Source organism: Polypterus senegalus, chromosome 12 (assembly GCF_016835505.1).
Source record: "Polypterus senegalus isolate Bchr_013 chromosome 12, ASM1683550v1, whole genome shotgun sequence".
Taxonomy (NCBI): domain Eukaryota; kingdom Metazoa; phylum Chordata; class Cladistia; order Polypteriformes; family Polypteridae; genus Polypterus; species Polypterus senegalus.
The window spans coordinates 131,202,366-131,215,547 of record NC_053165.1 but is presented as its reverse complement, the minus strand read 5'-3'; the positions used below and the strand labels follow the sequence as shown (position 1 = coordinate 131,215,547).

The following is a 13,182-nucleotide window of genomic DNA, read 5'->3' as shown; positions in this document are numbered from 1 at the left end:
GCCTTCCCCTAAAGCATGATACTGAACAATCTTAGTTTTCAGATCTTTTGAGAGTTGCTTTGAGGATCCCATGCTGTCACTCTTCACAGGAGAGTCAAAGGGAAGCACAACTTGCAATTGACCACCTTAAATACCTTTTCTTATGATTGGACACACCTGTCTATGAAGTTCAAGGTGTAACAAGCTAATCCAACCAATTTGGTGCTGCAAGTAATCAGCATTGAGCAGTGACAGGCATTCAAATCAGCAAAATTACAAGGGGACCCACATTTTTGCACAGCCAGTTTTTCACAATTGATTTAATTTCATACTAAATACTGCTTCACTGAAAATCTTTGTTCGGAAAACACCCCAATACTCAGATGTTCCTAGGAAATGAAAGACATACCACTGTTACCTTTTTTGTTGAAAGGAGAGTCAATTATTATGCAGGCTGAGAGGGGTTCCCAAACGTTTTCATATGACTGTATTTATCAATTGATTAGTTGTATTAATTGTCCTAAGTCTGTATCTTTGTTTTTTATGTTTCTGCTGCTGTATGCATCTAAATTTCCCCTTGTGATTAATAAAGTTTATCTAATCTAATACTGTATAGTAACTGGTAGAATGAAGATGTACCCATTCAAGGCACCAGTCCATTACAGAGAGCGCTCAAGTACAGTATTGGTGAATCAGTCACCTGTTCATTGCCTAATGTTTAATCCAATCACTAAATAATATTAATCATACATTTAACTTTTGTTAATTTTATTTTACTCTAATAAAAAGAGCATTTCTTTGAGCTCTTCTGGAATGACTATGCCATATGTAAAGCTTCTTTGGAATGCTGCTTTAGCCTGCAGCTTTATTTGGCTCTGTTTAGCTTGCTTGACTCATCTCTGGCACCCTGAATAGGATGAATTACTCATTGAATCTCCACAAAGTCTTGGGCCTCGCTACTTGTCAGCCGAGGTGATACTTGCGGTAAGCGCTGTTTATTCCTTATTTGGGCTTCTGTGACGTTATACCAATGGTATGTTAACATATTAGACGCTGTTGCCGCTTCTTGCTTTCTAAAAGCCTATCTCAGAGTTTGATTTTAAATTTTCCAGGTCTGCATCCAGTGACCACATCAAAATTAACACATAGTACAAATGAAATCAGCCCTGGATGTGCCCTCTGTATGGTTTGATTTCCACAGTGCCAGGAGCAATTCGGCAAATTCTGTGTTATTTTACTCAAAACAGTTCATTAGTCAACAAATACATTTTATTTTAAATTATAATAATCACAATCTCCAGGTGCGTTGCAAGTATAATGCTGTTGTCTGTATCTATTTCATACAGTAGGCTCACTCCTCAAAAACATGTTAAGGTCCTAAAAAGCAGCGATTGAACTAGTAACTTGGTATCTTTGGTCATCATAAAGCATGTAGTTTCACAGTAAATGCTCAATTCTGCATTTCTGCCCACTCTTTTTAGAAAGGATTGCTCAGGGTCCCTTGATAATTTAAGCCTGCTTGTCCTTACAGTGTCATTGTTTCAAAACGTGAGTTAAATTCGCCACAGGATAGCATTAGTCCACATTACCTTGGATACTTGGGGTTCTACTGTACTAAATAACAATCCCTGAATATGTCATGCATCTAACATTAACAGTTCAAAAGTTATGAACATTGTCATTTATTTTTGTAGCAGTCATGTTTTTAATAAAATTGGGGCCACACACCATTTTTACAGCCACTATATCTCACTCCACTGGGCCCTTGAGCAAGGCACTTAACCTGCATTAAGAGGGTTATTTATTTAGGGTCCCTTATTTTAAGCTTACCTAGTGAAATATTGAGCATCAGAGGGTTCGAGACTATCCTATTGCTGTCATATTTTTTGTCCCTTTAGTTGAGTCCAGGTGGCGCAGTGGGTAGCGCTGCTGCCTTGCAGTTAGGAGACCCAGGTTCGATTCCCGGGTCCTCCCTGCGTGGAGTTTGCATATTCTCCCCATGTCTGTGTGGGTTTCCTTCGGGTACTCCGGTTTCCTCCCACAGTCCAAAGACATGCAGGTTAGGTGCATTGGTGATTCTAAATTGTCCCTAGAATGGGTGAGTGTGTCTGTGCGCGCCCTGCCTGGGGTTTATTTCCTGCCTTGTGCCCTGTGTTGGCTGGGATTGGCTCCAGCAGACCCCCGTGACCCTGTAGTTAGGATATAGCGGGTTGGATGATGGATGGATGGCTGGATAGTTGAGTCAATCAGACATATTAATTAAGTTTTTAGCTTGTGGAAAAAAAAATGCATGCTTGAGGCAAAAAAACTAGATCAATCAGTATTTTACACCCAACATCTATATTGTTTTAGTTTTTTGTCACATGAAATTAGTTTTGAGGAATTTAATAAGCATTTCCCAACATGAACTGATTGTTTTAGCATATATGGTGTGGTCCCCAGCCGGGACGCCCCGGAGGACCGGAGGAGGGCTTGTGCCTCCTCCAGACCGCGAGGGGGCATTCGTCCTGGTTATGTTGGGGGCTTTGGGTAAAGGGCTTGGAAGCCCAGCCCTGAAGGGACCCGTGGCCACCGACAGGCGGCGCCCCAGTGTCTGAATATCCCGGGAGCCCAGCACTTCCGCCACACCAAGAAGTGCTGGGGGGAAGACTACAGGGGACACCCGGACAGCTTCCGGGCGCGCAGCCGGCACTTCCGCCACACTGGGGCGTGGCTACCGAGGAATGCCGGGAAGCAGCTGGAGCCCATCCGGGTTCCTATTTAAGGGGCCGCCTCCCTCCAGTCATGGGCAGAAGTCGGGTGGAAGAGGACGGAGCTGGAGGCACTGGAACTGTGTGGCCTGGACTTTGGGGGAACGGTGCAAGAGGCACTGGGGAGTGCACGTGACAATACTTGTAAATAAAAATGTGTTGGGTGCAACAACGATGTCCGTCTGTGTGTGTCCGGGCCAGCGTCCACAATGGCTTGTAAGGAATCTGTTCGCTCTTAGACTGATGTTATTTATTAAATGAGTTCCGACAACAATGTACCTGCACAAATGTCATAAACTATGCTTCTGAGATGGCTGCTGAGCTCACAAGTGCAAAGGTCAAGAAAAATTTTGAGGCTTTCATAATGGGCACTGTTACATCTCAGGAATCCACACAAATGGCAGACTTTGACTTGAGATGCTTTGCTTTCTTTTAAGGTGGGATCCATCCCTGCTAATGCTGTAGATGATGGCCAGTGGTCTCAAGGACTCATTTCTGCTGTAAGTATGAGCAACAAAACCATTTTCTATTTTCTTGAAGCAGGACTGAAAAAGCTTTTGTTTTGCATGCAATGCTTTATGACTGTTTTTTACGTTCCCCCACCTAGGCTCGCATGGTGGCAGCGGCTACTAGTAACCTTTGTGAAGCTGCCAATGCATCTGTTCAAGGTCATGCCAGTGAGGAAAAATTAATTTCTTCAGCCAAGCAAGTAGCTGCATCCACAGCACAACTCCTGGTAGCCTGTAAAGTGAAGGCAGATCAGGACTCTGAAGCAATGAGAAGATTGCAGGTAGGTAATGCAACACCAGCACAGATGATCTTGATATGTACTTAGAAAAGCAGCAAAAACAATAAAATGACCCCATAGTGTAGCAGTGGGATGGCAAATATTCAATGGAATTGGTTAAAGACCCTGTAGTTAGGATGTAGCGGGTTGGGTAATGGATGGATGGATGGTTAAAGAGGACAGAAAAACAGCTTCTATGGTATTTTTCACAAAGAACTGTGTGTTTGTGTGTCTCAGGCTATCAAGTGTGCAGCGATCATCCAAAGAAATCAAATCAAAGGTAGATTGAGCAAAAAGTCCAAAGGCCTGAAGTAAAATCTAGTAAGCTAGTAGAAAATCACTGCTGTTTTGTTACATTTATATGAATATTGTAATATTTTCACAGACATAACCTTTAAGGCAAGTGTTAAAGGCTGTAGTGGTGTGTGATTAGCCAGTGTGAGTCCAGCTCTGGTAGAAAACTATACAGATGCCATCTTCCCTATGCTGTTACACGGTGTCTTAAAGTGAAGTCACCAGCCCAAAACTGATAGTGGCATCTATGACACTGAAGTGGTGGTGGTATGATCAAGAGAGGCTTGGTGACCCACATGTCATAGCCATAGCAATACTGTAATGATAGCTAAACATAAAACTCATCATGGATGTGCAGCTTAGATTGATATTTGTTGGTTGCTCAGTTGGCAATGAGAGTCCCTGGAAGCATATGGTAATTTTGTTCAACTTTAAAGTCAGCCAGTATTTTGTCAGAGATACACAAATTGGTTAATGCAAAATTAATTTTACAATGAATTTAAGTTTTCTGCTTTGAAAAAAAAAAAATATGGACTATCACTTCCAGTGAAATTTATGCCATTAACACAAGAAGTAAGACATTCACTATTCAACTGGCAGCATGCATATTGACTACTGGTTATGTTTAATATCTCATCAGCATTCTTTACATACATATTTGGTCAAGAAAGAACGTTACATTTATAGTGGTGATAGAGAACGGAGAGAGTGCATTTTCTCTGCACCCTCCACGTGTTCTAAATTTGCAGTTGCAATTCCACAATTCATATTCATTCAATACAAGTGAAAGTACAGCGTGGTGTACAAAAAAAAACAATTTCAACTTTGACCTTAATTGAAATATTTACTTGTTCTAATAGCTTTTAATTCTGATGCTTAAATCAATTTTAATACAGACTGTTCAACAAAAGAATAATAAAAAAAAGCAAAAGAGTATTTTATTTAAGGTCAAAATGTAGTTTTTAAATATTGGATTGTTTTTTTATTAGTCTGATTCCATTTTTTATAACATTCAAAACCATTTATGGTCTGACCTTTATTTGTAAATAAAGTCCATGCACCTATCCTTCTCCACGAATATCTCACAAATCTCGTCACTTTCTTGTAAAAGTCCTCCTTATTTTCCTTTAGTTTTAAAAGTCTTAATCTTCCATTTTGGCAGTCAGTCGGAACAAAAGATTAAAATAAACAGACCGCTGCAGTGCACTTGACTTCCTGATATCGCTAACTTATTGGCGCCTGGGGCCTCTGCGTAGTAGAACAGCAGCAAAAAGCATCTGTTGGGCTCACATATGCCCCCTTCAGGGCACCACCGTACTGTCTGCCTCACCTTGTACCTTTTCACTGCGGTTTTATGTCTGATCAGCAAGACTAAATATGTCGCACACATTCATTAAAGATATTAGGCAGACTGTGGAAAGTCTGGATGTATAATAAACGTGTCTGCAAACATCATATTGGCAACATACAGAGAGACAGCAACAAGCATGCGCCAATTGCATGCATCAACCCTGTGTGTGAGGGAGAGCGCAATCCGAGGGGAGGCTCGGCTCGGCTCATCTCATCGCTGCCACCCCTCATGTTTCTCTCCTGTATTTGATCAAGAAATGTGTGAATTCAGCGATTTTTGACTATAAAAGTGATCAAAGTTATTGGAAAAATACAAATAACAAATTTATAGCACAGACCAGTGAAAAAATGTTTTTTATGTTGTCATAAAATGTTTTTACATTCCATGATGACAGGTGAGGCTCTGAATCACCTGCCTCCCCTAACTGCGCGTCCCTGGAAATATGTAGCATGTCACAATTTTTAGAAACGTATTGATGTGAACGAAAGGAGCAAGTACAATTGATTTTATGGATGCGTGACAGATCAAGTGCAGGAAAGAACACAAGTAGACATATAAGTGTGAACAATGGTTTTGTGAGCAATATTTATTGTTTTAAACCCCAAAATGAAAACATTAAGTCAAGTCCCCCAAAACACTTTCTGGTGGTTTTGCATGTTGCAATTGCAAAATCATTTGCAAAAACTAGGACTAATCTTATGAAACTGTATGCAAATCGAAGTGTACATTTTTTTTGCTCATCACTTGTTGTCACACACTTTCCAATTTATAGCTTTATAGCTCATTTCTTTAAAGGATAGATGGCAGGATTTAAAAAATTCCAGCAGCGGCATGAATTCTGAGCAGTTAGAAGTACAGAATGTGCTCATAGTTATGGATGTCTGAGATCATTGCTTCCATTCCAAGGTGTTATCCATCAGTTTGTTCACTCCATGTTCCCAAAGTGCTTACAAGTAATACAGCCGTTTTTTTCACTTAGAAGGTAGTCTCAGCACATTTTTGTTAATGTCTGCTTTTCATTCTATTAGAACAGTCAAAGTCAATTTCACACAGCCAGTTCAGGATAGGAAGAACACCTTTGTTGACACGTTCAGCTGTTGATTGCACTTCTTACATACGCAGTTAAAGGCAGGAATACGTGATTAGTAATTGCAATTTCCTGATAAATGGACCCTCGGATTCAGAACATCTTCTGCTCTGTATTATGGTGGTTTCTTATCGCTTATCTTGTACACATATTGGCAGTGCAGCACAGCAGGACCTGGTCACACATTGAAAGGCTTTAATTAAACTGCTTTCTAAGTGTGCTAAAGGCAAACACTAACCGCTAACAAGGATATAATCAACAATGTATAATCAAATAGTGTAAATCATATTTAACAGTAAAAATCAACTCTAACAGAAACTGCATTTGCACCCATTTAGGGAAAAATTAGCTGTTATAATTTTAAGCATTTATCTGTACTTGTGGATAGGTGCAGCTTGTCTCCTGCTTATTAAGAATACCCAATAAATGTAGAAATTACCAGCGTCTGGCCTAATAGCAAACTTCTCCACCAGGTAATTGTAGTGATTAAAATATTTTCAAATCAAATTGAAGCAAACTTTACTGGCAGGAGACATTTACATCCTTCAAATATGAATAAATAGCTAAATATTGTTCATAAATATTAAAGGTGGGGTAAAAGTAGCTACTTTGGATTCATTGCTGTTGAGTACGACTCGACTTCTCTGCTGAACAGTGCTAAATGTTCTGAAGTAATAAAATATCTTTTTGTTAATTCCCGAAGGGAAATTTAGGCGATCCAGCAGCTCAACAGCTTAATTAAAACAAGTACATATACTGTAGATTATATAACTAAAACATCTAATAAAATGATGTAACAGATAAGATCCATAAAAACCATAAAATACCAAAAATAGTCGTGTATTACCAATCCACAGTAATTAATACAGTTCATCATCACACTCTTATAATATGTGGAAAAAAAAAAAAAGTGAAGTAGAAGATAAGACGGAGCTCATAATTTATAGGGATAAAAAAATAAAAATACTAGGTGTGACAGATAGGGGGCGCTGTCTTCCCCTTGACCACTCAGATCAGACACCAGACACCAGATAAAAGTTCCAAATATTAATTTATTCTGACTATATTGTGCACAAAGCACCCTCCACTCCACAATATTCATATACAATAATAATAAACAATAAAATAATCCAATCCTCCACTCCCAGACGCGTTGTCACCCTTCCTCCCAACTCAACTCAATGCTCTGGTGTTTCCCAGAGTCTTTTATAGTCCTTGACCCGATTACCCAGCACTTCCGTGTCAGGTGAAAACTCTTCTTCTTCTTCTTCTTCTTCTTCAGCCCGGAAGTACTTTATTTCTTCTGTCCTCGTGACAGGGAAGTACTTCCAGGCTTTACGGATAATACACGTCCTTGAGCCTCCCTGCAGCATCCTCTGGCAGCCCCCATGGTATCCAGCAGGGCTGTGAAGGAAAACTCCAAGGTCCATGATGCCCTGCTGGAATTTGGGGCATCTCCACGCTGCAGGAAGGGCTCCACCTGGCGGCTTGGGGGTATTGGCCGGGATAAGCTAGGTCAGCCAGATACAAACAAATATTTATGAAAGCTTTACAAACAAACATTACTCCTGGAAGAGCTCCAGATAGTTTATTTGTTCTTGACTCTGTTTGCCTAAACATGTTGTGATGAGCAATAATTCTTTATTGTCCTTACATCGAGTGAATTAGAGAATAAATTTAAGGTGTTTCTGGTGTCTTTAACCTTGCCAAGATGTTGAAGTCAATGTATGTGGTAAGAGTAATCAAGGCAAAACGTTAAATTATTGGAAGCGTTGCCTCCACCACACACAGTACAGGAACATATTACCAGGGATTTTGTAACTGACCTACCCAACACTTTTTTGTATGTTACTTGCTCCATGAAGTTTGTAGTTATGGCCCGTAAAGATTTTTAAACTCCTGAACAGGGGAATATAATGACTAACACTGGAAAATAGTGAACGATATTAAAAAGTCCATGGAATAAAATCTCAAAACTCGCAGTCTGCCATGAGGATAGAGTCTGAACATGTCAGCATTGAAATTGGGACTGCATGTCCCCAACGTCCCAAAGCGTGTACTTGGAACGACTGTGCAGATGATCAGGTGTCAGCACCAGCACTGCGCATTTGAAAGTTATCCCAGATTCTTTGTACAAATATAAACAAATAATCCTAAAGCAGGGGATTATTTTAGATTTCTTATTCATCTAAAATATTACTCTAAATTAGTCTAATTATTTTAGATAATTCACTGAGTAAAGTATTGCGCATACTTGTATAGCCCTTTTGTTTTATGGTTTAATATTGGAGGGAACAAATGTTTCCAGCAAAATATATCAGAGTAATTGTATCCATTTGCATTTAAAAATGCATTAAAAGAGAAAGTAAACGGAAAATGTTATAATCAAGCCAAGTAGAAATATTCGCAAAGCACACTGAAGCACAGTAAAGAAGTAGCCACTGCAGTCTTATGTGAGTTCCTGTCTTGCTCCTCTCCCATGAGTCCCAGTTTTGCACTGTTTCTCCTTTGATGGGGTAGTCATGAATGCGGATTTTACCCAAGAAGAGAAACCTGAACCATATCCTGTCCGCTACTCTGCTTTAAATAACGTCTTTGTCATTTTTAGGCTGCTGGAAATGCTGTCAAGCGAGCGTCCGACAGCTTGGTGAGAGCAGCACAGAAGGCAGCGTTTGACAAGACGGATGATGACAGCGTTGTGGTGAAAACGAAATTTGTTGGCGGCATTGCTCAGGTATGACTGTGAAATACACGGGGAACAATGAGAGGGAATGTAAATAGTTTCACTTTGTAACTTTATATTGTTTATGAATAAAGACAGAGAAGTCCAAACTGTATGTTTGTCATAACACATTTGACGTTTGAGAGATGGGATTAAATGTCAAATACTTTTAATTTTCAGTGCAGAGAACAATCTTGTAATGTCCTGTATATGGGTGATATGTAGCCTAAAGTGCAGAGAAGTGATTGTGCAGCTGTGACAGTAGAAGCCTTTGTGTCCACAACCGTGTAGGCAAGTCCCCACTAGGGGGCACTAATAGCTAGTAATACACTTACATAGCCTCTCTTGTGATTTTAAAATTGATTTGTGTTGTTTAATTCTACAATTGTGGATGCTTTGAGGATTATTCTTATTTTTTTTTTTATGATTTAACTAAAATGGCAAGTATAAAATGTTAAATCAGTGACTATATGGCTTGTTTCATGTTTTAATTATTTTTTAATTGCAGATTACACTACTGCTCAAACATTTTAGAACATCTCCATTTTTGCAGTTTTTCTTCAAATTAATCAGTTGAAATGCAATGAATGACCTAAAATTGTGAGAAGATAATCAGTAAACTGCCAGAGATTTCAATTAAAATTTTAGGTTATCAAAAATGGAAAATAAAGGAAATATCAGAATGTTCCAATTGGGCCTTCTTCGGGGAACAACTAACAGGTTACAACCTACAGATGTTTTACAGCAATTAAAGTAAATGAAGCCTTGCAAGTTGAAGCAAACACATTTGCACAGGTGTCCCAACTTCTGTTGATTACTTAGAAACCCCTCTGTGTGTCTTAAAGCAGAGCTGGAAGAGAGTGAGTCACAACACCCTCTGAAATACTACTTGGACAATATTACAGTGTATAAAGGTGTAGATTCCATTGTAACGGCAATTAACAAATGAAAAGAGACAGAGCATTATTACCCTTAGAAGTGGCAGTTTACTGCTTACCTTTTCATTATTTTAGGTCATTCATTGCAGTTTAGTTTATCAAACTTGAAGAAAAACTGTGGTGATCCAAAACTTCTGACCAGCATTATACATGGAGTACTTTTAGAATGTCTATAAAAAAGCCATTTACAGACACTCTGCAAAGTTTCATTTATAGTAACAGCAGCAGAGAGAGACTTGTAAAAGCTGCAGAACTACTTTGCTTTCCACTGTATATTTTACAAGCCCAAATTAAATATTTATTGTGTGGCCTTCTGAATCCGTTGAAGCTGCCGTTTGATGGCACCTGTACTTACCTGAACATCATCGGAGTGTGCTGATCTTCTTCTTTTTAACAGATAATCGCAGCACAGGAGGAAATGCTTCGAAAAGAACGGGAACTGGAGGAGGCAAGGAAGAAGCTGGCTCAGATCAGGCAGCAGCAGTACAAGTTCTTGCCGACAGAGCTGAGGGAAGATGAGAATTGAAAGGCTTTAAAGATGTACTACTGTTTTTTTTGTTTTGTTTGTTTTTTTTAATCAAATCCAGGATGATTTTTGAGTGTTACAGTTAAGAACATTATTTCACTTTATTCTAGTGAGGAAAGCAAATGTCATACACACATCCAAAGCATCAAACTGATATTCACATGAAGGTGCTTACAGTAGAAGCCAATCTCTGTTCTTATGAAAGTGCTGGGACTCATTGAGGAGCAGACAGGATTCGTTCACTAAACGCTTAACTCCTTGGTTGGACGTGTCACCAAAGACCAACAGAGTGTAAAAGCCTTTATAGCAGTAGTGTGAGTATACAAGTAGTAAGTGTACACTTGCCTGTCAGTATCAGTTACGCTCTGTGTGCAGCTATCGTTAGCCAGCAAGTATTCAAAACTTGTCAATATTGTGCCATAAACTTAAAGAGGCTGTCATTTGTAGTCGAGAGTCATGGAGCCTGTGTTTGGAGGAGTTTGTGGGGTTTTTTTGGTGCAGTGTTCCTTGTTACAGTTAATAATGTAAATAGTAACTTAAATCTGTTGGTGAGGTTTACGTTAAGTACAGCTGAACATCTTCTTCATGAGCAGATGTAGTGGAAATGTGAGAACAGAAGACTATGTGATTCAAGATTCTGTATGTGAAAACTTGTACTCAGTACTGCATTAAGGAGCTTAAAAATTGCTTCTTCAAATCATCGTGATCTTAATTGAATGTACACCGTGAGTCCGAGTACTCGTGCATTCTCATAACTGTCTCTTACTGTTGTTTAACTCCTTTCTTTTAATTCATATTTTCCCATTAAAATGTAAATAATTTTCCAAAGACATTTGCCGATGTAAAAAAAAATAATAAAAATATATATATATATATATATATATATATAAATAAAGAGATGAGGATAACTATTGCAATGGCACCCACCCTGGGTCATCGAATGACTGTACCGATGTGGTAAGCCGTAAAAACCAAATGTGGGTCAAGCGCTCGTATTCAGCTGCTGCAGAGTTTCTCGGAATGAAACTCACTTTCTTTTCAGTGTAATAATTGAAAGGTTTTTAGCCTTTTGAACATCAGGTATTGATTTTGTATTGGAACACTTGTTGCTGATATCGTGAAGTACGGCTCAATTGAATATCGATATTTTGCTTTCTGCCGCAGCTGTGTTTTTTTTCTTCAGCGCTTCTGTTTGGAAGAAGCTGCCTACTGAACTCAGCCGTGTGTCACAGTAGCAATGACGTTAAACCTCAGATGGGGAGATTTTGACAAATGAATTCATTATTGGCTTTGGCCTTGCATGCACTATATATATAAATATATATACGTAAATATATATATAAAATGCATATCAGGGACATTTATACACCACTAGAGTTTAGATTATTACTTATCGTACAGTATTGTAGAAAGCAAAAAAAAAGTGTACAGTTTTCTTGAGCAATTTTGTGTTTTAATCCTAACAGAAAATAATGTAATAGGGCAAGTTATACAGAAATCTCTGAATTCTTCTTTCATTATCTGTAATTCTTGGTCTGCCATTACTTAGTAGTGAAGTGTTTTTGCTCTTTCGAGTTTGCCACGGTTTTGTATTATAACAAAGTGATCTTCCATTTATTAAGTACAGAGGCAATGAAGTTCATTTCTGCTGTCCTGGACTGTCCACATCTCCCCTCTCACCGTCGACGGTTTGGTTTGAGCGATTTCCAGTTGACACTTTGCTCGGTTTGCTTCCTGAACCCTCACTAGATGTTAGGTAGAAAATGCCAAAACTATCCTGAATATACTTCTGGTCACTTTTTCAAAAGATGTTTGATTATTATTTGAGCATCGTCAGATTTTGGAGTAGGGCTGTTAGCATGTAGAAGGATGGAGAAGTCGCCCTGCCAAGAACTGGCATCCTTAGAGTAGCAAAAATCCTTCAGAATTGGAGCGATAAGAAAGAAACATCATTTGCAGCCTAATTTAAATGTTACCTTCTTATCATTTATCTATGACAGCATACCTGAGCAGAGAGAAGCTCCAGCACTTTCCATATTTTTGCCCTTTTTTTAATCATGTTCACACTTAATTGTGCATACTCACGTTTGAAGTGATCTCATATTAAATAATTAGAGTGTTTTATGTCCATTCAGTGTAATATTCTCCTCCCCTATGACATTCTGTCTGCCCTGTCCATCATTGATGGAGTTTTGTGAATTCATTGACCATGCCACGTTCAAGGAGCTACGCTCCCCTGGGTAAGGCCATGTTTTTGTTTTTCTTGTTCTAACACCATCTGCGTCGCTTAATTGTGCCTTAGTCCCTTAGCTCGCCGCTGCCGTTTCTGGCTGCGCTCGAATTTCATACACTACTACAGTTTTGTTTTGTTGCTTCCTTTACCCGACACATAGTTTTGTCTGAGGCTTGCAAAGCTCTGCCTGTTTGAATGGCTTTAGAGCGTTGTCATTCGAAAAGGAAATAAATAATCTGTGCTGTCAAATTCCAGAAGCATTAGGCATGGTGGGGTCCTATGGAGCCTGTGCTAGATGATGGAGCCCCTCCAGTCCCGACTGTCCTGTTTGGAGCAGCTGCTTTATGAATCTGTCTCTGGCTTGTTTTGAGCCAATAAGAATGGAAGTGTTCCTTTTTATTATTGTTGGATTATTATTATTATTCTTTTTTTTACAGAAAGAAAATTTGTCAATAAATGTAATGAAGTTTATAATGTAAATCAAGTGTTGCTGTGATTTGATAAGATATACAAAA

General features: G+C 39.0%; 1 protein-coding gene across 2 annotated transcripts in view; it reads left to right on the top strand.

Annotated features, from left to right (window-relative positions):
• The window catches only part of tln2b (talin 2b), a 679,676-nt gene extending 668,390 nt beyond the window's left edge, over positions 1 to 11,286 (top strand). For both annotated transcript variants that reach the window (XM_039773443.1, XM_039773442.1), the window contains 4 exons: positions 3,167 to 3,229; positions 3,337 to 3,519; positions 8,857 to 8,982; positions 10,306 to 11,286. In XM_039773443.1, the coding sequence (XP_039629377.1) occupies positions 3,167 to 3,229; positions 3,337 to 3,519; positions 8,857 to 8,982; positions 10,306 to 10,434 (501 nt within the window). In that variant the 3' untranslated portion in view covers positions 10,435 to 11,286. The remainder of the gene's footprint in view (positions 1 to 3,166; positions 3,230 to 3,336; positions 3,520 to 8,856; positions 8,983 to 10,305) is intronic.
• The last annotated feature ends 1,896 nt before the right edge of the window (positions 11,287 to 13,182 follow it).